This window comes from Mesoplodon mirus (genome assembly GCF_964341445.2).
Source record: "Mesoplodon mirus genome assembly, chromosome: 17".
Lineage (NCBI taxonomy): Eukaryota > Metazoa > Chordata > Mammalia > Artiodactyla > Ziphiidae > Mesoplodon > Mesoplodon mirus.
In genome coordinates this window covers 2576029-2602516 of record NC_138993.1, presented here as the reverse complement: position 1 = coordinate 2602516, position 26488 = coordinate 2576029, and the positions used below count along the sequence as shown (strand labels likewise).

Here is a 26488-nt window from a genome sequence, read left to right as displayed (position 1 = left end):
CAGTGTAGTATATTAAGTCATTTTATGTGAGGTTTGAGATTTTACATGAGCTGTTGAAAGCCTACACAAAATTGTTACTCTAAAAACTTTTACACTGCAAATCTTTTAAGAGTCAGGCAAACTGATTTTCACAGATTTTCTTGTACATAGGTTTAAATAACAGGAAGAAGAAAGTATACTATCCAGTGGTATTGAATAACTGCCAAGGGGAGGACCTTTGAAATGACTCTGGTTTCTCACTTTCCTCATAAAAATTTTACTCTCTTTAAACTTACGAGTATTTTAACCATTACTTTGAAATCATGCTTGGAATCTAGAAAGAATATGAGGTTTCTGATTCATAGTTATAGTAGGAAATACTTGAAACTCTTAGGGTAGACACCTCTAAGGGTATATGGCTGTTCTTCCAGAATCAGAGCTCTTAGTATTTACTATAGTTTTGTGATAAAACTTTTTTATGAAATTAGCACTTGTTATCGTTTAGTTTGAAACCGTTTGTGCATTTTGAACTTGCAGGAGAAGGAGGGTTGAGCTGGCAGAGCTGTAGCTGTAGCTAGAGTGGCACATAATTTATTGCCCAAACTGGGACACTGCCGAGAGTGAAAGAGGTGGTATTATTCTCAGACACTGGCCTGAATTGGGACTGCCCTGGGCAAGTGGGATATAGGGTCACCATCACTATGGCCCACTTTTAGTAAGCCTATTTTTTAAATTGCATTTACATTATTATGATATATTGTATGATATTGTGTTAAGTAATATTAGTTATGTGTTATATAATAACACTGATGAAATCATTATATAACAGTTATACAAACATTAATATTCATGTGTTCAACTATTTGTGAGTTACTCCTCACATCTGTGTCATGTAGTAGTTTTTAAATTTTATGGGGGCACACACGTGAGTTGCATAAGCATGGAGCTAGTTGTACAGGAGTGAATTGTTTAGAGATTCCCCTTATGGCCAGCATCTGCTCTCACTGTGGATTTGTTCGCTATCGGAGAATGAGCACATTTATGTGGGACAGTGTTAGCCGGGGTGCTGTTCTCTAATCTGAGGATTTGCAAAGTTCTTGAGTCCTGCTTTACAACCATCAGGAGCCTCCCTGACATAGTTTCAATAGTGGGAGTGGAGCAGGGAGTGTGGATGAGGGGGCCGTGGACCGGCGTTGCTGGTGGACGTGGTGGCTGGGCCGGTGGATGTAACATTTCCTACTTAAAATACCCGAGAGCTTAGGAGTCGGCGGTTGTGACACCTGAGGCTGTGGTCAGTGACCATGCGTATTAGAGGTGGACCTCACGGAGTTGTGTCTTGTGTGAAGGTTAGGCCCTCAAGTCACTGCCCATTTCACACTCGCTCCAGGGCTCAGTGCTTGCTGATCATCTGTGTTCTTTCCCTTCCCTCTTTTCTCAGAGAATCTGTGGTTGAAGTTTTAGTTTGAGCATAGGCTGCAACTCTGTTCTGTTTAATTGGGTTCACTTGGCTATGGGGAGAGCGTAAATATCCAAATTCTCTTTACGTATTTTAATTGTTTAATAAGTGTTTGAAGGTATATCTTAGGTTTTCACAACAATCACGTAAAGTCTCTCAATGCCTGGTACTTCTTGAATCAAAAGAGAAATCATTTTTTGTGCTCAAAGAATTATATTTCCAAAGCTAGCTTTAGATTGTTTTTAGATAAATCTGTTTAGAGTCATCTTGTGGCTCATGCTTTTTCATGTGTAATATCTGATAGTAACTATGTATTGTAGTTGTGCTTACAACTGTCCTTTAAATTTCAGAGTTGATCATGACTTGAATTTTCCTTTACAGATGTTCCTTGTATCTTTAGTGGTGATCAGATTGGGATGTTAGATCCTCATCAGACACTTTTTGGTCCACATGAATCAGGCCAATGTTGGAATCTCAAAGATGACAGCAGAGAAATTAGCGAACTTTCAGACCAGTTTGCACCATTTATTGGCATCTTTGGAAGCACGAAGGAGACGTTTATAAATGGCAGTTTTCCAGGAACATTTTTCCGTTTCCCCCTTCGGCTACAGCCCTCCCAGCTTAGTAGTAACCTCTACAATAAGCAGAAGGTTCTCGAGTTGTTTGAGTCTTTCAGGGCAGATGCAGACACGGTGCTGCTCTTTCTGAAAAGTGTGCAGGACATCTCCTTACACGTCCGCGAGGCCGATGGAACAGAGAAGCTGGTCTTCAGAGTGACTGCTAGTGAAACTGCAGCCCCGACACAGGAGCGGCCGGATTCTATAAAGATCCTGGGGGCCGCCATCAGTAACTATTGTGAGAAGATTCCCAGCAACAGCATAACCTGTGTCACGTACCCTATAAATATAGTTTTAGAAGATGAGAGTGCCAGGGGTGCACAGAGAACGTCTTGGCTGGTGTGTAACGGCGTGGGTGGGCGCGGGATTAGTAGTAGGCTGGATGCGTTGGCTGATGAGTTGAAGTTCATCCCCGTCATTGGAATAGCCATGCTGCTGTCAAGCAGAGGTGAGGAGGAGGGAGGAGCAGCGGCCGAGTTCTCCGGGAAAGCCTTCTGCTTCCTTCCTTTGCCGCCTGGCGAGGAAAGCAAAACAGGCCTCCCAGTTCACATCAGTGGCTTCTTTGGCCTGACGGACAATCGCAGGAGCATCAAATGGAGAGAGCTGGACCAGTGGAGGGACCCGGCCGCCCTGTGGAACGAGCTTCTCGTCCTGAACGTCGTGCCTAGAGCCTACGCCACTCTGATCTTAGACTCCATAGAGCGTCTGCAGGCGGGAAGGAGCCCCGACCTGCCCCTGTCGGTGGACGTCGTCTACAAGCTGTGGCCCGACGTCAAGCGGGCCACGGTGCACTGGCAGCCCGTGTTGGAGCCTCTGTTTCACGAGCTGTTCCAGCACGCAGTCCTGTATTCCCTCAGCGGCCACTGGGTCCCCTTGGAGCAGGCGTGCTTCTCGGAACTGGACGAGAGTCTGGAATGCACCAGGTCCGTGCTCAGCTATCTCCAGAGCTCAGGGAAGCAGGTCGTCAGGGTCCCGGCCCACGTGGCCGCCGCCGTTCAGCTCGCGGTGTCCAGCGTGAGGCCTGTGAGGAAGGTGACGCCTGCGTGGACCCGGCAGGTGCTGCGGAAGGCAGCCCACCTGGGCGGTACCAGCGCCGCCGAGAAGCTGCACCTGCTAGAGTTCGTGCTCTCCGACCAGGCCTACGGCGAGCTGCTGGGGCTGGAGCTGCTGCCCCTACAGAACGGAAGTTTCGTCCCTTTCTCCTCGTCTGTGTCCGATCAAGATGTGGTTTATATAAGTGCAGAAAACTATCCCAGGTATGCGCGGACCCCACCTCCTGCCCCTGCCCGCACTTCCAGTCGGCTGCTGTGAAATTCCTCAGCTGTCAGTGTGGATGTTACCTTAGGGTGACTTTTGCAGAGCTGCTTTGTTAAAATAGGAAAGGATACATTTTTACATTCTAAGGTGAAAGGCATCCAGATGTTGACCAGTTAGAGAGCGGGTCCAAGCAGTTGTTTTTCTTGGAAATTCCAATAACAGAACACAGAGAAGAATGGTTATAAACAGCTAATAGTAACTATACTTAGTCAAAAATGAATTATTTTGATGAAGTTAATTTAAATTAATTAAAATACTATACTAAGTAATTCTTTATAACTCAGGGTGTGTATTGACATTTCAGAAAATAAAATGAATTTTATTCTAAGAAGTTTAGACAATTTCTGGCTTTGGATATGGTGCATGATGTCCTCATGTCTTAAAGCGAAGCCTGGATAATACTTGATCAAAAAGTATTACAGTATGATTAGATGTGAGCCTTATAATTGATGTAAAATAGTAAGTACATTTAACTGGCTTGAAATTATGAGATTGAATTTCTGTATCTTAGAATTGTTAGAAGATTAAAATTGCCGTGTTTCTTTAACTTTTTAGGTCCCTTTTCCCAGGTCTTGAAGGAAAATTTATTTTGGATAACTTGAAGCCTCACCTTCTGTCTGCTTTAAAGGAAGCTGCCCAAACCCGAGGTATTATAGCTGTTTAGTTGTTGTTGTTTTTTTTTAATATATGTACTTATAAAAATGACAGTTTATGTAAGTTTCCTATTAAGTTGAACCAATACGAAATTATTAGTTATCCATTGTAGACGTTATCACTCAGCAGTTCCATGTGGTTCAACTTCACATGCTTGTTGTAGTTTAAGATGTGTCAATGCTGGATTCTGACATCTAAAAGAATCCGAATGTGATACTGTATTTAAAAGTCTCTTGTCACGGTCTGGCGGTGTGCCTTTATGGACGTGATCCCTGGCACGTGCGCAGTGCTTTACAGGTTTCAGTGCTCCCCGTTTCTTTTCCATTTGTGCCCCCAGCCTCATCCCTTGTAGCCTGTGCGGTGGTGAGGGCGCTCTTGTGGGTTAGAGGGCGTGTACGCGGAGAGAAGGTCGTCCGCCTTGCTCGGTCCTCACACCACCCGCCTCCTCAGTTCTGTGTGGCTGTCCTGGGGCAGCGTCGAGGAAATGCAGGCTGACAAAATGACCTCTGCAGCAGGGCCAGGAAAGGGCACTCCTGGGGTTGTAGCAAAGGCTGGGTGTCCTTTATTGGGAATCCTTTTTAGGAAAAGACAGAATAATTGGGGGAAAATAATCACCATGGCTCTGTTTAGTATTATCTTTCAACTTTGGTGAGCATCCTTTCTCTTGTAAGACTGTTGCCTGAACTTTTTCTAAGTTAGATATTGGCCTGAAAAATTCTAGATTTGTCCTACTAGTTGAGGTTGTAAAGCATATTCTTTGTCATGTGTCTCTTATACTATATGCTGTTTTCTTTTCAAAGGTAATGATTGTGCTTCATTCATGTAAACAGAAGGGAAAGGAGCTGGAATGGGGGAGGCGAGTTCAGGGTGGAGCAGAGTGACGCTGCAGGGAGTGCGGCTGTGAACCGGGAGGGGGTCCCTGGGACACTGCTGTTCCCGAGATCGAGATCCCTTCCTTCACTGGGAATTGTCATCTTCAGAGTAGCCTTTCTGGGAGTCTACACGTGGATTCCTATTACTCTGCCATTCTTTGCTCCAAAGTTTTAGAAATCCTTACTTTTCAAATTCTCTATTACATTCTTACATAAAAACTTTACATTGAAATATAATGTACGTACAGAAAAGTATACGTATCTTAAATGTAGGCCTAATGAAGTCTTATAAACTGAACACGCCCAGATCAAAACCAGAAGACTGCCAACACCCAGAGACTGCTGGCTGCCTTTTCTGTGACAGTCCTGTCCATTCAAGGGTAACCGTGACCCTGACTCTTAATAGCACCGATTGATTCAGTGAGTTATTGTACTCCCTGTGGGGGAATCACAGTGTGCACTCTGTCTGCTGCTTTCACTTACTCAGAGTTTGTGAGATCCGTCCAGGTTGGTGCACGCAGTTGTAGATCATCCTTTCTCATGGCTGTGCTATTTCATTGTGTGGTTTTACTTTCTTTTGAAGACAGAGTTTTTGTTAATGGCCAGTAGTTTCTGAGGTAGATAGGGGTTTGGAAACCAGTCAAAAGTTGTTCAGAATCAAATCAGGTAAAAGGGGTAGAAAACCAGCAGAATCATACTGCTTTTACTCAAAATGTTCAAGTACCCTGTAGCACAGAACATGGCCACAACTTGCTTCTCTGGCCTTAGATGGATGTGGTACCTACTGTAATATTTTTAGGGACAAATTAAATTTATATACTCTTAACTTTGGTAATTTGACATTGTTATAACGCTGAGTCTTCCCACTTTGTGTGTCTTTTCATTTTCTCACCTACTGTGGATTCTGATTCTGTGTTATTTTGGGATCATACCAACACCATGTTTTATCTCTGGTTCCTGGTTATTTTTTTTTTTGACGGTTACACTAGAAGAGACATCTTCACTGTGTTTGTTGCCCGTAACCTGTGGCTCAGTTACCCCAGAAGTTGGCTTCGTGGTCACTTTTCCTATCCTGATTTAAGTATTGGCCTGCCACCCTTGTGATTATTTAATAATCCTGATCTCTAGCCTTTCCAGTATTTTTATCTGGCCATATGGGTGATGGGTAACTGCTTCCTGGGTATCTTCCCTATTGCTTTTATACCATTGTTTCCAGACAAAAATTTGTTTTTGATACTACTTTATTGCCATGTTTTGGGAACATTAAACATGAAACATGTGTAGGGGCTGATGTGGACCCAATAAATGACACCTTTGCTTTCCTGAGAGCCACGTCAGTGAAGAGATGCACAGAGAAGGATCCAGCAGGTAGACGTCGCCCGTCTCCCCTGTGTTACTGATAATCCTGGTAGCGGGGCTCCTGGCTTGCGGCGCGTGGTGGACTTGTGCTGTGACCCCTCCAGAGGCGGGTGAGCTCGCCAGGCCAGTCGCAGGGGCACTGGGAGACCTCGGGTTCCCTTCCCGGGTACGCCCTGCCCCACGAGTCTCCCTGGGCGGGGGCAGAGCCTCTTCACCCTGACTGGTTGATAAGTCATTCCTCTTTCTGGTGTGTGAGCAGGTGGGGAATTATGAGTGGGGAGGTGAGAGGCCGAGAGTATTACGTCTGTGTAGCTCCCTTCCTATGGTAGGGAACGTCCCAGATGTCTACCAGCACTGGATGTTTTTTGGTCTAAATAATGACTGTGTGATTGTTTTGCTGACACAAAGCACTGTGGACTTCTGTTTACCAATTATCAGTAAAATCTGATTGGCCAGTTTTGAAAGTACTGCTGCATACAATTGAAGTGTGAAGTTTTTTTCTCTGCAATGGGTATTTCTCTAATTCTGTAGCCCAAGCAAAATCTGTCTCATTGTGTGGTAGTTTTACCTTTCACTTGTTTCACATTTAAAATTCTGAGCTAAGCATTAAGTTACTACTTGTACTTTCACCGTTTACCTCTGTTGCCTCTTTCCCATTTGCAATTACACGCTTCCGTCTTTTCTGTTTGGGGGAAAACAAAACAGACCTTGACTTTGATTCGCTTTCTTGCATCCCGTCATAGTCCAGCTTCTGGAAGGAGTGGCGTGTGTTTGTTGTCTGTACTTTCTCATCATCTGTTATCACAGCACATGGACTTTTGCTTCTACATCATTCCAATAAAATTGCCTGACTGAGGTCACCAGTTAATGACTTTTTAAAAATTATTAAATCTAGTGGAATGTTCTGTTCTTTTTACCTGATCTCCCTGCAGCTTTGGTAGTATTGGTCACTCCCTCTTTGAACCCCCTGGCTTTGATAATACCACTCTCTCGGTGTCCTTATACTTCTTTGCCTGCTTCTGAGAATTATTTGTGAATTCCCGTTCCTCAGCTTACCCCCTAAATGGGATTAGTTCAGGAACTCCTTGCTCAGCTCTCATTTTGTTCCTTACTTTCTTCGAGTATACTCGTTCACCCCCAGGCATCCGCTGTCACGCATATGTAGTGGTCTCCATACCTTCAGTTGTCACCCCAGTCTCAGGAGGGGCAGTGTAGTGCAGTGTAGTGGTTACAGCCTGGGCTCTGTGGCTGCACAAATCTGGGCTCAGACTCGACTCCTCCATCGTGTGACTGAACAAATTACCCAACCTGTCTGAGCCTCTCTTTCTTCATCAGTATCATGGTAGTCCAGGAACATCCTTCCATTAAGAGTATATCTGGGGCCCTCAAGATTCAATTACATGAAATGCAATATTGCTTTCTTACAAGTGGAATGAAATGAGAATAAGCGTTGAGTGGAGGATGGCAGGCAGTCACAAGTTACCAACTGAATTTTATCCAGTTTGCATTATCGCAGTGGGGCAACTTATTGATAACCTCAATTGTAATATTTTAGTCATGGTAGGCGTTTCTCTGAAGATCGGATGATGTGTACAGAACGTGTACAGTTTAACACGCTACCTGCTCATAAGAAATGGTGATGAAACGACAGCTGTTATCATTCTGCCCTGGAGTTCCTTAGGTGTCTCATCGTCGGCATTCTCCCAGCTGGGGTCCTCATCCTCTCTCCGCGTCTGTCTCTCCTTTTGCCCGATCCTTCCTCCTGGGAAAGGCGCCCGTTACCATGCCCAGGAATGAACCCCCCATTCGCCATCCTTGCTCTCCGGTCTCCGGGGTCTGGGGATTGCACCTTCTCTGGCTGTGCTGCAGGCACTCTGTCTCTGGGACACGTCACTGTGCCCACACGCCTCATCTCATCACCGCCTGCCCCGCTCACGGGTTTCTAGCAGATCCTAACTAGGGACAGGCGCGGTCTTGTTTGTGTGGCCTGCGGGGCGTCCCGTGATTGGCCCCGACTCGTTCGGTGTCCCTCTTCTGTTCTCGTCACCACAGGCGCGTGCAGATGGACAAACTTGAGTTCCCTGCACCCTGTGAGACCAGAGCCCTGTGAGATTTGTCACCGCCGTGCAGCACAGCGCCCACTTCAAGGTGGGTGCTTGGTAAATTTTTTTTACCCGAATGAAGGTTTTCTCCTACCTGTGTTTTGCACACAGTGTTCCTTTTGCTTAGACTACTGGCTCCTCCTCCATTTCGCCCTGTGACTTTCCTTCATCTTCTAACCCTCAGCCCACGCACCTCCCCCAAGCAGCTCCCTTTCCCACTCTCCCGTCTCCGGCCCTGCCCGGCCCCACAGACCTGAGGGGCCATCTCTTGTTCACTCCCGAACCCTGTCGCAGTCCATGTGCTCCCCTTTGCCTAATCACAGGCACGTTTTCACTGTGCCAGACTACGAATCCTTGAGAGCAGGGGCCATCTGTTATTTCTTTTGTACTCCCAGTGCCTGGGTGACAAGCTAATGCTAAGCCTCCACGGCTGGGCCAGGTGGGATGGTGTTGCAGGGACAAGGACAAAAAGGCAGATCCCCGCACTGTGCCTGTGAGTCAGGATCTCTTGTATCTTCAGTATCTTATTTGTTCTCCACAATTGTGAAATAATCGTCATCCTCCTTTGAGCGGTGGAGACGTTGAAGCTGAAAGAATTTGAAGGATTTAAGTGACTTGCTAGAGCTGCAGAGTTGGAATGATGATTCTGTTTTGTTTTGTTTTTCCTATTACAGGTCTAGATTATTTCTGTGTTAGGTTACCTGAGCAAATGGGTGACAGTCAGAAGTTAGAGGAGCCGGTCAATGGGTTTTGGAGGAAATAAATGGAAAAAAAGTTGAGTCAGACAAATGGTAGGAATGCGTAACAGTTTGGTTTTAGTTCGTATTGAAATAGATTTTTAAATCTTAAATGTACATTGTGCTATGTTTGGAGTTTTGTTTATGGCTTTTCTTTTACATAATGATGTGTAAGATTCTGCAAACTGTGTTATCTTAAGATACAGAATAATTCCTGTAGCCATCATGTGAAAATTGTGACAATTCTGGCTTTTTCTAAGAACGGATTTAATTATATTCTAGCACAACAACTTCTCTGGGGATATTCAGGTATGATGACTAAACGTTGTGTTCATTTGTAGCCTGATGTTTTTGTTCATTTGATTCTTTGAATCCTGTTTTTTCATTTACCTAAGTAGCTAGAAGTTACATCAGTATTTTTTTTCTGGTGGTAATTATTAAAGGAGAGAGGAAACTATACTAGTAGAGTATTTAGGTGGTTGTTACACATACCACAATAGAACCATATTTAAATGACTTGGAAACATTCATTTCATAGAACATTTAGTCTCAAATGAAAGAATTACGCTGAAATTGGTATTTTAAGCTGTGGTATTTAACGGGAAAGTGTGAGAGTGCACACACCTATTATATGATGCACGTAAATATTGAGATTAAAAAGGTCAGAGGGGGATCCGTTCTGGGATCTGTGCCGATGAAGTGAGAGGCCCTGCATGGACTGGCCACCGAGGAGCGTGGTCCAGTGTGCCTAGTGCACCCGGGGAACGAGCAAAGGTAGAGTGGCCGCCAGCTCCCATTAGGGACGGCTGGACTGTTGCACAATGCTGAGTGTCAGTTATTGACTGTCTTTTTTTTTTTAATAACAAGTTTTGACTCAACATGTATTATTTCCCCCCAGTTCATGTTTCACTTGGAAGATCAGAGTATGTAAAATTTGCTTTACAGAAATTGTTTTTATAGTAAACATTATTTTTTGAGTCAGCCTCTTCCTTGAAGCTGAAATAAATTTAGAAACCAAATCATTGTTATGCTGATAACTCATATAAACTTTGGTTTCTAGCCTGTATTAAAAGTGGCTGATCATCCACAGCTGCTATGACTATATATTCTTATATTTTTAAGGTGTGAGCAAAGAGGAAGACAGGATCTTGATGTCAGCAGGCTGCACAGTTAGCGCCTGCCCTGGGGACTCTGGGTTGTGTCGGCCATCTCCCCACTTGTTGTCCGTCTCCTATTAGGGATGGAAACTAGGAAGCCGAAGCAGTGTCAGTGATGACTTCTTGAGAGAAGTTTGGTCACGAGTGCTGTTCTGGATGACGCTGGTGCCTTCCGAGGTAGAATGAGGTTTCCGCTGGCCCCCTTGGGGTGTTAGGTGCTGCCCCCAGGCTTGCAGAGTGCCCGAGGGAGTGCTGAGCCCGCTGGCGGGCTGTCCTCGCCTTCCCTGTGTGCTCATTCTCTTTCCCTTTTTTCCTTTTTCTTTGAAGGTTTGACTGACTGATGGCATACCATTTAATTGGCCCCTCACCTTATTTTGAAGTAGACTGTAATATCCTATTTCCATTCATGTTGAAAATCTTTCTCAAAGTTAGGACTGAACATAAACACATAAATAAACAAAAAATGTAGTGCAATCCTTGAATAGTGATTCAGCATATCGATGTGATTATCTTGAACCAATCTATAGGAAAGCACAAACTACCCTGAGAAGAGCTATTTCTAAACAGACACATCTGATGAGAGTTTAGATAAGCACTTTCTGTCTCCAGGGATACCTATCAGTACTACGTAACCTCTTTTGACAGTGCTGATGATTTTAAAGACTAGGCCACAGAAACACGAGAAACGCTGTGAAATTATTTTACTGATACTGTTGGAGATGCTTTACAATTTCAATGACTTTCTAATCCAGGGCAGGGAGACTTCTTTCTGTGTTAACATTTATATATTAGGGTAAAAGCTAAAGGCTTAAATACGAAATAAACAGAAATCGGGACTTCAGATTGAATTGACTTATGTACTTAGAATTGTGTCCTACTACATTTTCTCTCTCCTTTATTTTCCCTGCTGGTTTTTCATTTGAGCATGACTGGTGTTAATCGCATGTTACGTGTGGTGTGCGGGTTTTATTGGCATTTTATTTACACATTGATATTAGATAACTTTCCTGAAGGTATGTTTTATAAGTTCCAAAGTTCATGCAAGCATATTGGATAGGATTATCTACAAAATGCATGTCATGTGCCAATTATTAACGTAGGACACAGTGTGGTGCATATTTGATTTTTTGGTTGAGTGTTCTGATTTTTAATTTCTAACCCTTTTTTGTATCTTTGGTATTGTATCCTTGCCTTACTTGTGATTTGGAAATTTTATTATAGTTAATTCAATTCAGTAAGCATTTTTTAGAACATTAAACAAATTAATTAAAAAAATTGTATCTTAATGGGACTCATAGACCAAGAAGGCTATGCTAGTCAGACTATTGACAAGATTTATGACTTCTTAAATATTACTACTTGACTTACCCTAAGTCACACAATGTAGAAACTGATAATAATCAGAATGTGGGTATTGATGTCTTCAAAAGTTGTAAAAGTATGCCCTTGCTTAAACTTCTATGGCAGTAATTTTAAATGTCTTATTGTAACATGAAAGATAATTTTCTTGGTAGAAAGTAAGGTCATCTTCCTGACGTGTGAGTCTGGAACAAGGGTGTCCTTCCTTGGTTAACAAATGCTGATACAGAAAAATTTCAAGGGGCTTGAGGTGTGCCCCCTTTTATAACTTTTTCTAAAATTAGTCTTTTAAGAGTATAGAAATTACGTGTACCTAGGAAGAAAATGGAATATTAGTTTTCCATAAGATTGAATTTGAGATGCTTTTTATTTCTCTATATGGGCAAATAACATACCTATAGGTACCTAGTGTTACTTTAAAATTTTGTTACTCCTGGTATTGCAGATAAAATACTCTGAAACACAACATGCACTTAGAAATAAAATGTTATTTCCTAGACCACTGATTAAAAGTCAGCAAAAATCTTTTTTTCCCCAGAGAAAACCTGATTAGTCTCTTAGTTTATAAAACATCTGGGAGTGGAGCTGCCTTGTTGGGGGTAACCCTGCCTTCACAGCAGGGCCCGCTTCCCCTGTTGCTTGTCCCTGAAGCACTTCTGCAAAGCCCAGATCCCAGAAGAACACACTTTACTTTGTGCTAAGTACCAAGTAAGCGCTGCCTCGGAGGGCTGTGACTGTGCTCCGTACCCAGACACGTGCACAGAGCAGTCTTAGAGCTAGAACCTCAGCCTCATCCTTTCTCCAGATGAGAGAATTCCAGTCCCAGAGAGGCTGTGTGACCCGTAACTCCTCACACATCTAGTTACTGGTGGAGAGGAAACTCCAGTGTCCTGGCGGCCTCAGCTCCTGGCAGCCTTGGTCAGCTGGGACAGGGTGCTAGCACCCGTGTGCTCACTTGGGCCTTGCTTTATCCTGTGGCCACCCAGCTCCTGGAAACTGGGCCTCCTTATAAATTACTTACCCTTAAATAAAAGGGTACTTACTTAAACTTTATCCACATTTTCTTTGGTGCTTTTATTTGTGAACAAATCACCACTAAAAATTATTTTCCATGTTGATTCTATTTGTAGGGCATTATAGGATAATTTTTAAAACACATCTAAATGCATTTTAGATATTTATTTAAAATAAGCACTTTCCAGAGAGAATTATCACTCCCACAGGCTATTATAAATATGGATTTATGTGTGATCAGCCCAGTTATGCCCAATTTTTGCGTTTTCACAGTGTACTTAAAACTCTCAAAATGACTTTCTAGTACTATTTAATCTGTCTAATCTATGAGAATAGAAAGTTAAATAAGTTACAGTAGAATTGTATGTATTCATAAAATTTCTTTATGTGATTTACAGGAAGACCGTGTACCCAGCTACAGCTTCTAAACCCAGAACGTTTTGCACGTCTTATCAAAGAAGTAGTGAACACATTCTGGCCTGGCAGGGAATTGATTGTTCAGTGGTATCCATGTGATGAAGACAAAAAGCACCCATCTATTTCATGGCTTAAAATGGTGTGGAAGAATCTCTATATACATTTTTCAGAGGATTTGACTTTATTTGATGAGATGCCACTCATCCCTAGGACCTCACTAGAAGAAGGTCAGACGTGTGTGGAACTCATCAGACTCAGGATCCCCTCATTAGTCATTTTAGATGATGAATCTGAAGCACAGCTCCCAGAATTTTTAGCTGACGTCGTACAAAAACTTGGAGGGATTGTCCTTAAGCAATTAGATGCCTCCATACAACATCCACTTATTAAAAAATACATTCATTCGCCATCCCCAAGTGCTGTTCTGCAGATGATGGAGAAGATGCCTCTCCAGAAGCTGTGCAACCAGGTTGCGTCGCTCCTTCCAACGCACAAAGATGCCCTAAGGAAGTTCTTAGCTAACTTAACTGATAGCAGTGAAAAGGAGAAAAGAGTAATTCAGGAACTGACAATATTCAAGCGCATTAACCATTCATCCAGTCAGGGGATCTCCTCCTACACCAGGCTGAAGGGCTGCAGGGTCCTGCACCACACATCCAAGCTCCCGGCTGGCCTGCGGCTCTCCATCTCAGTCGTGGACAGCAGCGATGAGGCCACCATCCGCCTGGCAAACCTGCTCAAGGTGGAGAAGGTAAAGACCACCAGCTGCTTAAAGCTTATCTTAAAAGACATCGAAAATGCATTTTATTCACACGAAGAGATGACACACCTTATGTTGTGGGTCCTCGAGAATCTATCCTCTCTTAAAAATGAGAATCCAAATGTGCTTGATTGGCTAATGCCATTAAAATTCATTCAGATCTCACAGGAGCGGCTGGTATCGGCCAGTGAGCTCTTTGACCCTGATGTGGAAGTATTAAAGGACCTCTTCTATGATGAAGAAGAAACTTGTTTCCCACCCTCAGCTTTTACCTCACCAGATATTCTTCACTCTTTAAGACAGATTGGTTTAAAAAACGAAGCCAATCTCAAAGAGAAAGATGTTGTGCAAGTGGCTAAAAAAATTGAAGCTTTACAGGCCAGCTCTTGTACAAATCAGGACATTCTCCTGAAGAAAGCCAGAACGCTCTTACTGGTCTTAAATAAGAACCATGCCCTGCTGCAGTCATCTGAAGGGAAGATGGCCCTGAAGAAAATAAAATGGGCTCCAGCTTGCAAGCAAAGGCCTCCGAACTACCCAGGCTCCTTAGTCTGGAAAGGGGATCTCTGGGATCTCTGTGCACCCGCGGACATGTGCGACGCGGCCCACGCCATTCTGGTTGGCTCATCACTTCCTCTTGTTGAGAGTGTCCATGTGAACTTGGAAGAAGCTTTAGGCATCTTCACAAAACCTGATATCAATGCTGTCTTAAAGCACTTTAAAATTGTTGTCGATTGGTATACTTCGAACACCTTTAGTGATGAAGACTACTATCAATTCCAGCACATTTTGCTCGAAATTTATGGATTCATGCATGATCATTTAAATGAAGGGAAGGATGCTTTTAGAGCCTTAAAATTTCCGTGGGTTTGGACTGGCAAAAAGTTCTGTCCTCTCGCCCAAGCTGTGATAAAACCGTTTTATGATCTTGACCTTCAGCCTTATTTGCACAGTGTGCCTAAAACCATGGCAAAGTTCCACCAGCTGTTCAAGGCCTGTGGTTCAGTAGAGGAGCTGACGCCAGATCACATTTCCATGGTCATTCAGAAGGTGTACCTCAAAAGCGGCCAAGACCTCAGTGACCAAGAAAGCAAACAGAATCTTCATCTTATGTTGAATATTATCCGATGGCTTTATAGCAATCAGATTCCAGCAAGCCTCAACACACCAGTTCCTATACATCATAGCAGAGATCCTTCCAAGCTTATCATGAAGCCAATTCATGAATGCTGTTACTGTGACATCAAAGTTGATGACCTGAATGACTTACTGGAAGATTCTGTGGAACCAATTATTTTGGTGCATGAGGACATACCCATGAAAACTGCAGAGTGGCTGAAAGTCCCGTGCCTCAGTACAAGACTGATCAACCCCGAAAACATGGGCTTTGAGCAGTCAGGACAAAGAGAACCACTGACTGTAAGAATTAAAAATATTCTGGAAGAATACCCTTCAGTGTCAGATATCTTTAAAGAACTTCTTCAAAATGCTGATGACGCGAATGCAACAGAATGCAGCTTCATGATTGACATGAGAAGAAACATGGACATTCGAGAGAATCTCCTAGACCCGGGGATGGCAGCATGTCATGGGCCGGCTCTGTGGTCATTCAACAACTCTCAATTCTCAGATTCGGACTTCGTGAACATAACAAGGCTAGGGGAATCTTTAAAGAGGGCAGAAGTTGACAAAGTTGGGAAATTTGGTCTTGGGTTTAATTCCGTGTACCACATCACTGACATTCCCATCATCATGAGTCGAGAATTCATGATAATGTTTGATCCCAACATAAACCACATCAGTAAACACATTAAAGACAGATCTAATCCCGGGATCAAAATTAATTGGAGTAAACAGCAGAAAAGACTTAGGAAATTTCCTAATCAGTTCAAACCATTCATAGACGTATTTGGCTGTCAGTTACCTCTGACTGTGGAAGCACCTTACAGCTATAGTGGGACTCTGTTCCGACTGTCCTTTAGAACTCAGCAGGAAGCCAAAGTGAGTGAAGTTAGCAGTACCTGCTACAACACAGCAGATATTTACTCTCTTGTGGATGAATTCAGTCTCTGTGGACACAGGCTTATCATTTTCACTCAGAGTGTAACCTCAATGTATCTGAAGTACTTGAAAATTGAGGAAACCAATCCCAGCTTAGCTCAAGATACAATCATAATTAAAAAAAAATTGTGCTCTTCCAAAGCATTGATTGCACCTGTCATCAGTGTTTTAAAAGAAGCTGCTAAGCTCATGAAGACTTGCAACAGCAGTAACAAGAAGCTCCCCACTGATGCACCCAAGTCAGCTTGCATCCTTCAGATCACAGTGGAGGAATTTCACCACGTGTTCAGAAGGATTGCTGATTTACAGTCACCACTTTTTAGAGGTCCAGATGATGACCCAGCTGCTCTCTTTGAAATGGCTAAGTCCGGCCAATCCAAAAAGCCATCAGATGAGTTACCACAAAAAACAATGGAGTGTACCATGTGGCTTATATGTACCTGCATGGATACAGGAGAGGCTCTCAAGTTTTCCCTGAGTGAGAGCGGGAGAAGGCTGGGAGTGGTTCCTTGTGGGGCCGTGGGAGTTTTTCTGGCTGAGATCCAGGACCAGAAGTGGGCTGTGAGACCACAGGCTGGAGAGGTGTTCTGCTATTTACCCCTACGAATCAAAACAGGATTGCCGGTTCACATCAACGGGTGCTTTGCTGTTACTTCAAACAGGAAAGAGATCTGGAAGACAGATACCAAAGGACGCTGGAACACCACCTTCATGAGACACGTGGTTGTGAAAGCTTACCTAGAGGCACTCAGCATCCTGCGTGACTTGGCCACAAGTGGGGAGCTGATGGACTATACTTACCATGCAGTGTGGCCTGACCCTGATCTGGTTCATGATGACTTCTCTGTAATTTGTCAAGGATTTTATGAAGATATAGCTCACGGGAAAGGGAAGGAATTGACAAGAGTCTTCTCTGATGGATCCACATGGGTTTCCATGAAGAATGTGAGATTTCTAGATGACTGTATACTTAAGCGAAGAGATGTTGGTAAAGCAGCCTTCAAGATATTTTTGAAATACCTCAAGAAGACTGGGTCGAAAAACCTCTGTGCTGTTGAACTTCCCTCTTCAGTAAAATTAGGATTTGAAGAAGCTGGCTGCAAACAGATACTGCTTGAAAATACATTTTCAGAGAAACAGTTTTTTTCAGAAGTGTTTTTTCCAAATATTCAAGAAATTGAAGCAGAACTCAGAGATCCTTTAATGAATTTTGTTCTGAACGAGAAAGTTGATGAGTTCTCAGGAATTCTTCGTGTTACTCCATGTATCCCTTGCTCTCTGGAGGGGCATCCTCTGGTTTTACCATCAAGATTAATCCACCCTGAAGGACGGGTTGCAAAGTTATTTGATACTAAAGATGGACGATTTCCTTACGGCTCTACTCAGGACTACCTAAATCCTATTATTCTGATTAAACTCGTCCAGTTAGGTATGGCAAAAGATGATATTTTATGGGATGACATGCTAGAACGTGCCGAGTCAGTAGCTGAAATTAATAAAAGTGATCACGGTGCTGCTTGTCTAAGAAGTAGCATCCTGTTAAGTCTTATTGATGAAAAACTAAAAATAAGGGATCCTAGAGCAAAGGATTTTGCTGCAAAATATCAAACAATCCCCTTCCTCCCATTTCTCACAAAACCAGCAGGTTTTTCTTTGGACTGGAAAGGTAACAGTTTTAAGCCTGAAACCATGTTTGCAGCAACCGACCTTTATACAGCTGAGCATCAAGATATAGTTTGTCTTTTGCAGCCAGTTCTAAATGAAAATTCACATTCCTTCAGAGGCTGTGGTTCAGTGCCACTGGCTGTTAAAGAGTTTTTGGGGTTACTGCGGAAGCCCACAGTTGACCTGGTTGTAAACCAGTTGAAAGAAGTTGCAAAATCAGTTGATGATGGAATCACATTGTACCAGGAGAACATCACCAACGCTTGCTACAAATACCTTCATGAAGCAATGATGCAAAGTGACATCACTAAGATATCAATTATTGAAAAGTTAAAAACCTTTAGCTTCATTCTAGTTGAGAATGCATATGTTGACTCAGAAAAAATAGCTTTTCATTTGAATTTTGAAGCAGCCCCATACCTTTACCAGTTGCCTAATAAATATAAAAATAATTTCCGTGAACTTTTTGAAAGTGTGGGTGTGAGGCAGTCTTTTACTGTTGAAGATTTTGCCCTTGTTTTGGAATCTATTGCTCAAGAAAAAGAAACAAAACAAATAACAGAAGAGAATTTTCAGCTTTGCCGGCGAATAATCAGTGAAGGAATATGGAGTCTCATTAGAGAAAAGAAGCAAGAATTTTGTGAGAAAAATTATGGCCAAATATTATTGCCAGATACTAATCTTACGCTTCTCCCTGCAAAATCTTTATGCTACAATGATTGTCCCTGGATAAAAGTAAAGGATAGCACTGTAAAATACTGTCATGCAGATATACCCAGGGAAGTGGCTGTGAAACTAGGAGCAGTACCAAAGCGACATAAAGCCTTAGAAAGGTATGCGTCCAACATCTGCTTTACAACGCTGGGCACTGAATTTGGACAGAAGGAAAAACTGACCAGCAGAATTAAGAGTATCCTTAATGCCTATCCTTCAGAAAAGGAAATGCTGAAAGAACTTCTGCAGAATGCTGATGATGCAAAGGCTACAGAAATCTGTTTTGTGTTTGACCCTCGACAGCATCCAGTTGATAGGATATTTGACGACAAGTGGGCCCCCTTGCAGGGGCCAGCACTGTGTGTGTACAACAACCAGCCTTTCACAGAAGATGACGTCAGAGGGATTCAGAACCTCGGGAAAGGCACCAAGGAAGGAAATCCGTGTAAAACTGGACAATACGGAATAGGATTCAATTCTGTGTATCACATTACAGACTGCCCTTCTTTTATTTCCGGCAATGACATCCTGTGTATTTTTGATCCTCATGCCAGATACGCACCAGGAGCCACATCTGTTAGTCCTGGACGCATGTTTAGAGATTTGGATGAAGATTTTCGGACACAGTTCTCAGATGTTCTGGATCTTTATCTGGGAACCCACTTTAAACTGGATAATTGCACAATGTTTCGGTTTCCTCTTCGTAATGCGGAAATGGCAAAAGTTTCAGAAATTTCTTCAGTTCCATCATCAGACAGAATGGTCCAGAATCTTTTGGACAAACTGCGGTCAGATGGGGCTGAACTTTTAATGTTTCTTAATCACATGGAAAAAATTTCTATTTGTGAAATAGATAAAGCTACGGGAGCCCTAAACGTGCTGTATTCTGTGAAGGGCAACATCACCGATGGAGACAGGCTGAAAAGGAAGCAGTTTCACGCATCTGTAATTGACAGTGTCACTAAAAAGAGGCCGCTCAAGGACATACCGGTTCAGCAGATCACCTACACTATGGATACGGAGGACTCTGAGGGAAACCTTACCACCTGGCTAATTTGTAATAGATCAGGTTTTTCAAGTATGGAGAAAGTATCTAAGAGCGTTATATCAGCTCACAAGAACCAAGATATCACTCTCTTCCCACGTGGTGGAGTAGCTGCCTGCATCACCCACAACTACAAAAAGCCCCACAGGGCCTTCTGCTTTCTGCCCCTCTCTTTAGAGACGGGGTTACCGTTTCACGTGAACGGCCACTTTGCTCTTGATTCAGCCAGGAGGAACCTGTGGCGGGATGACAACGGGGTGGGCGTTCGGAGTGACTGGAACAACAGCTTAATGACGGCCCTGATCGCTCCTGCGTACGTCGAGTTATTAATCCAGTTAAAAAAGCGCTATTTCCCTGGTTCTGACCCGACGTTATCGGTCTTACAGAACACGCCTATTCATGTTGTAAAGGACACCTTAAAGAAGTTTTTGTCATTCTTCCCAGTCAACAGGCTTGATCTACAGCCAGATTTATACTGTCTGGTGAAAGCACTTTACAGCTGCATCCACGAGGACATGAAGCGCCTTCTACCCGTTGTGCGGGCTCCGAACATTGATGGCTCCGACCTGCACTCTGCAGTTATAATCACTTGGATTAATATGTCGACTTCAAATAAAACTAGACCATTTTTTGACAATTTGCTGCAGGATGAATTACACCACCTTAAAAATGCAGACTATAACATCACCACACGCAAAACAGTGGCAGAGAATGTCTATAGGCTGAAACACCTGCTTTTGGAAATTGGCTTCAACTTGGTTTATAACTGTGATGAAACTGCTAATCTGTACCACTGTCTGATAGATGCCGATATTCCCATTAGTTATGTCACCCCTGCTGATGTGCGATCTTTTTTAATGACATTTTCCTCTCCCGATACTAATTGCCATATTGGGAAGCTGCCTTGTCGTCTCCAGCAGACTAACCTGAAACTTTTTCACAGTTTAAAACTCTTAGTTGATTACTGTTTTAAGGATGCAGAAGAAAACGGGATTGAAGTGGAGGGACTGCCCCTTCTCATTACACTAGACAGTGTTTTGCAAACTTTTGATGCAAAACGACCCAAGTTTCTAACAACATACCATGAATTGATTCCATCCCGCAAAGACTTGTTCATGAATACATTGTACCTGAAGTACAATAATATTTTACTGAACTGTAAAGTTGCAAAAGTGTTTGACATTTCCAGCTTTGCTGACTTGTTATCCTCTGTGTTGCCCCGTGAATATAAGACCAAAAGTTGCACAAAGTGGAAAGACAGTTTTACAAGTGAGTCTTGGCTTAAGAGTGCATGGCATTTTATCAGCGAATCCGTAAATGTGAAAGAGGATCAAGAAGAGACAAAAGCAACCTTTGACACTGTTGTTGACACCCTAAAAGACTGGGCATTGCTCCCTGGAACAAAGTTTACTGTGTCAGCCAATCAGCTTGTAGTTCCCGAAGGTGATGTTCTGCTTCCTCTAAGTCTCATGCACATTGCAGTCTTTCCAAATGCCCAGAGTGATAAGGTTTTTCATGCTCTCATGAAAGCTGGCTGTATTCAGCTTGCTTTGAACAAAATCTGCTCCAAAGACAGTGCATTTGTTCCTCTGTTGTCATGTCACACAGCAAACATAGAGAGCCCCACAAGCATTTTGAAGGCTGTGCATTATATGGTCCAAACCTCAACTTTTAGAACTGAAAAATTAGTAGAAAGTGACTTTGAAGCACTTTTGATGTATTTCAACTGCAACTTGAATCACCTGATGTCCCAAGATGACATAAAAATTTTAAAGTCACTTCCATGCTACAAATCCATCAGTGGTCGCTATATGAGCATTGCGAAATTTGGAACATGCTATGTGCTTACAAAAAGTATTCCTTCCGCTGAAGTGGAAAAATGGACACAATCATCGTCCTCTGCATTTCTTGAAGAAAAAATACACTTAAAAGAACTATATGAGGTGCTTGGTTGTGTACCTGTAGATGATCTTGAGGTCTATTTGAAACACCTCTTACCCAAAATTGAAAATCTCTCTTATGATGCAAAATTAGAGCATTTGATCTATCTTAAGAATAGACTCTCAAGTATTGAGGAATTGTCAGAGATCAAGGAACAACTTTTTGAAAAACTGGAAAGTTTATTGATAATCCATGATGCTAACAGTCGACTAAAGCAAGCCAAACATTTCTATGATAGAACTGTGAGAGTTTTTGAAGTTATGCTTCCTGAAAAATTGTTTATTCCTAAGGACTTCTTTAAAAAATTGGAACAACTTATAAAACCCAAAAATCAAGTTGCATTTATGACATCCTGGGTAGAATTCTTAAGAAATATCGGACTAAAACACATCCTTTCTCAGCAGCAGTTGTTACAGTTTGCTAAGGAGATCAGTGTGAGGGCTAATACAGAAAGCTGGTCTAAAGAAACATTGCAAAATACAGTCGATATCCTTCTCCACCATATATTCCAAGAACGAATGGATTTGTTATCTGGAAATTTTTTGAAAGAACTGTCTTTAATACCATTCTTATGTCCCGAGCGGGCCCCTGCCGAATTCATTCGATTTCATCCTCAGTATCAAGAGGTAAACGGAACGCTTCCTCTTATAAAGTTCAACGGAGCACAGGTGAATCCAAAATTCAAGCAGTGTGATGTGCTCCAGCTGTTATGGACGTCATGCCCTATTCTTCCAGAGAAAGCCACCCCCTTGAGCATCAAAGAACAAGAAGGGAGTGACCTTGGTCCACAAGAACAGCTGGAGCAGGTTTTAAGTATGCTGAATGTGAACCTGGACCCCCCTCTGGATAAGGTTATCAATAACTGCAGGAACATATGCAACATCACAACTCTGGATGAAGACATGGTCAAGACTAGAGCAAAGGTCTTAAGGAGCATATACGAGTTTCTCAGCGCAGAGAAAAGGGAGTTCCGTTTTCAACTGCGGGGCGTTGCTTTTGTGATGGTGGAAGATGGCTGGAAGCTTCTGAAGCCAGAGGAGGTGGTGATCAATCTTGAGTACGAGTCTGATTTTAAACCGTATCTGTACAAGCTGCCTTTAGAACTGGGCACCTTTCACCAGCTGTTCAAACACTTAGGCACTGAAGATATCATTTCAACCAAGCAGTATGTTGAAGTGCTGAGCCGCATATTCAAAAATTCTGAAGGAAAACAGTTAGATCCTAATGAAATGCGCACCGTTAAGAGAGTCGTTTCTGGCTTGTTCAAGAGTCTACAGAATGACTCGGTCAAGGTGCGGGGTGATCTCGAGAACATCCGGGACCTTTCACTCTACCTGCCAAGCCAGGATGGGAGGCTGGTGAAGTCCAACATCCTGGTGTTTGATGACGCCCCGCATTACAAGAGCAGGATCCAGGGCAACATTGGTGTGCAGATGTTGGTGGATCTCAGCCAGTGCTACTTAGGGAAAGACCACGGGTTCCATACTAAGCTGACTATGCTCTTTCCTCAGAAACTCAGACCTCGTCTGCTGAGCAGCATCCTCGAGGAGCAGTTAGATGAGGAGACTCCCAGAGTCTGCCAGTTTGGAGCGCTGTGCTCTCTTCAGGGCAGGCTGCAGTTACTCTTGTCCTCTGAACAGTTCATCACAGGCCTGATTAGAATCATGAAGCATGAAAATGATAACGCTTTTCTGGCCAACGAGGAGAAAGCCGTACGACTCTGCAAAGCTCTAAGAGAAGGCTTGAAAGTGTCCTGTTTTGAGAAGCTTCAGACAACATTAAGAGTTAAAGGTTTCAATCCTATCCCTCAGAGCAGAAGTGAAACTTTTGCTTTCCTGAAGAGGTTTGGGAATGCAGTCATCCTGCTCTACATACAGCATTCAGACAGTAAAGACATTAACTTCCTGTTAGCCTTGGCAATGACACTTAAATCAGCGACCGACAATTTGATTTCCGACACTTCGTATTTAATTGCTATGCTAGGATGCAATGATATTTACAGGATCAGTGAGAAACTCGACAGTTTAGGAGTGAAATACGATTCTTCAGAACCATCGAAACTTGAACTTCCAATGCCCGGCACTCCGATACCTGCTGAGATTCATTACACTCTGCTTATGGATCCAATGAATGTCTTTTACCCGGGGGAATACGTTGGGTACCTTGTTGACGCTGAAGGTGGGGAGATCTATGGGTCGTACCAGCCGACATATACATACGCCATTATCGTACAAGAAGTTGAAAGAGAAGATGCTGACAACTCTAGTTTTCTAGGAAAGATATATCAGATTGATATTGGTTATAGTGAATATAAAATAGTTAGCTCTCTTGATCTGTATAAGTTTTCAAGGCCAGAGGAAAGCTCTCAGAGCAGAGACAGTGCCCCTTCCACACCCACCAGCCCTACAGAGTTCCTGGCCCCTGGTCTACGAAGCATCCCTCCTCTTTTCTTTGGTAGGGAGAGCCACAAGACCTCCTCTTCGAAGCATCATTCCCCCAAGAAGCTTAAGGTGAATTCTTTACCAGAAATTTTAAAAGAAGTGACATCAGTGGTGGAGCAAGCTTGGAAGCTTCCAGAATCTGAAAGAAAAAAGATTATTAGGCGGTTGTATTTGAAATGGCACCCTGACAAAAACCCAGAGAATCATGACATTGCTAATGAAGTTTTTAAACATCTGCAGAATGAAATTAACAGATTAGAGAAACAGGCTTTTCTAGATCAAAATTCAGATAGAGCCTCGAGGCGAACGTTTTCAACCTCAGCATCCCGATTTCAGTCAGAGAAGTACTCATTTCAGAGATTTTACACTTCATGGAATCAAGAAGCAACGAGCCATAAATCTGAAAGGCAACAACAAAATAAGGAAAAATGCCCACCTTCAGCTGGACAGACTTACTCTCCGAGGTTCTTTGTTCCCCCCACCTTCAAGTCAGTTGGTAACCCAGTCGAAGCACGCAGATGGCTACGACAAGCCAGGGCCAATTTCTCAGCCGCCAGGAATGACCTCCACAAAAACGCCAACGAATGGGTGTGCTTCAAATGTTTCCTCTCTACCAAGCTGGCTCTGATTGCCGCCGACTATGCTGTGCGGGGCAAGTCCGACAAAGATGTGAAGCCGACTGCACTCGCACAGAAAATAGAGGAATACAGTGAGCATCTGGAAGGCCTGACGAATGACGTCCATACCTTGGAAGCTTACGGTGTAGACAGTTTAAAAACAAGGTACCCTGATCTGCTGCCTTTCCCACAGATCCCGAATGACAGGTTCACTTCTGAGGTTGCCATGAGAGTGATGGAATGTACTGCCTGTATCATCATAAAACTTGAAAATTTTATACAACAAAAAGTGTGAACGCATTTAAAGAAAAAGCAGAGCTAGATCTTGAATGTGTTGTAGCACAAGTATGAATTGCTGTCCTTAAGCTTCCTTGCCAGTTATTTAGGAATTGCGAAGCACACTGCAGACTGTTTGGGGAGAATTTTGGAGTTGTTATTAACATGAATTTCAACAGAAGACGTTAACTGGATCTAAGAACTATTTTGAGGCTGGTGGTGAACTGTGGAATAGATAAGAGTCTCTCTGACTCTGGTTAGGGTGAAGTTAGTTTTATGTCTTCCATGTAGTATTTTTTGAAGGAGCTAATGAAACACTGGACATATCATTGGTTTAAACAAATAAGGGGAATTAAGTCTTTGGAGCTTATTCTCTCTTTAAGTGGATCCTCTTGGGTGTGTTATTTTCTTATCAGCTGGATCCGATTATGAACTTGTTGCAATTTTACATATTAGACCCTCAGTACATGTATAACATGGTACAGTACTTTACTCCTGAATATTACTTGAGACTCTGCAGACGGTACTGCTGGGATGCACTGAGTGCACTTTACATCCTTGTTCTGGATGTCCTCCCGCCCTGGGTTTACAGGCTTCCTGGTTCGTGAAGGTAGCACGTGGGAGATCCCAGTGGTGGCCGTTCTGGCCGCTGGATGTGAATACTGCTTCCAAGAACTGCCTGCCAAAGCGACATCTGTCACCTGTTAGAACATTTGCTTTATGTTTGTTTGTACATATTTTCCACAAACGTCATAATTTATATAGTGTGGTTGAACAGGATGCGATCTTTTGTTGTCTAAAGGTGCTGCAGTAAACATTTTTTGTCCTTCAATGTGGCACTTAGTGGAGTTTTTTGGATTTCACTTCGAAGGCATTAAAAAATTGTAAAATCATGTGACAATATCTAATAAGTTATAAAAGAGGAATTATCAGCTTGTTTTCCCCACGAACAATTCAGAACTGACATTTAATTTTTATCATGTTTGAATGTCCTACAAACACTTCTTTTGCAGAATGTAAAAGAAAGGTGATGATAATTAGTTTCTATAAGTGTGCTGGCTGTAAATGATGCTAAATATAATATTTTATGCAATTAAGGGCTTATGGAACATATTAAAACTTTTTTACTTTTATTGGTAATAAGGAATGTTTGCACCTCCATATTGTATTGCTTCTGGATGTGAAGCCATGTGATAATTTCTGCTATTAAGTGCCACAATTTTAATAAAGCAAATGTACATATGAAATCATTGTAGCTGGTATTTCCTGAGAAACAGTTCCTTGAAAATCAAACTTAATATCTTCCTATATGAAGTTCTGACCTGTGTGTATATGTGCGTTTATTGGAAATATTAGGATAGAACTTTCCTATATATTTTATACTGGAATTTTAATAGGTTCCTTTTCTTATGACTGAATATAAAGTACTTGACATATACTAGGTTTATTAGGTACTCACTGATTTTGTTGAGTTGATTTTATTTTGCCTTTTTAGGGAATAAAATTAATTGACATGTGGTATACATATGTATTTGGAAATACGTTAAATATGGTTCTTCTCTAGGTAGAGGCTGGATTGATACCGACCTTGCCTCAGGGGAGGGCTGTGTGCTTGGGGCCAATTCACATTTGAGCCCTAACAGGTAGGACATGTTCATCTTTACACCTCAGGGACAAGTCTTCTAAATCCTGCAGACCAGGCTTGGAATTTTCTGTTCCGGGGCGACCCAAACGCTGGGTCTCCAGCTGTCTGGGACTTTCTTAAGTTCTTGCTACTTTAAAACTCAGATTCGACACTTGGAATATATTTCATTGCTTTTGGATATTAAAATGTACACAGAACACCCTGTCTGGCTTTTGTGGTAGTCGATCTAGGTGGGGTTTTGTGTTTTTTCTAGACTTCCTTTAAAAGAAAAAATACAGGTCCA

The 26488-nt window shown here is 42.6% G+C and overlaps 1 protein-coding gene across 2 annotated transcripts in view; it reads left to right on the top strand.

Moving 5' to 3' along the window:
* The window catches only part of SACS (sacsin molecular chaperone), a 70214-nt gene extending 44407 nt beyond the window's left edge, over nt 1-25807 (top strand). For both annotated transcript variants that reach the window (XM_082601937.1, XM_082601938.1), the window contains 3 exons: nt 1817-3308; nt 3925-4016; nt 13022-25807. In XM_082601937.1, coding sequence (XP_082458063.1) covers nt 1817-3308; nt 3925-4016; nt 13022-24579 — 13142 coding nt within the window. In that variant the 3' untranslated portion in view covers nt 24580-25807. The remainder of the gene's footprint in view (nt 1-1816; nt 3309-3924; nt 4017-13021) is intronic.
* Nucleotides 25808-26488: the final 681 nt, after the last annotated feature.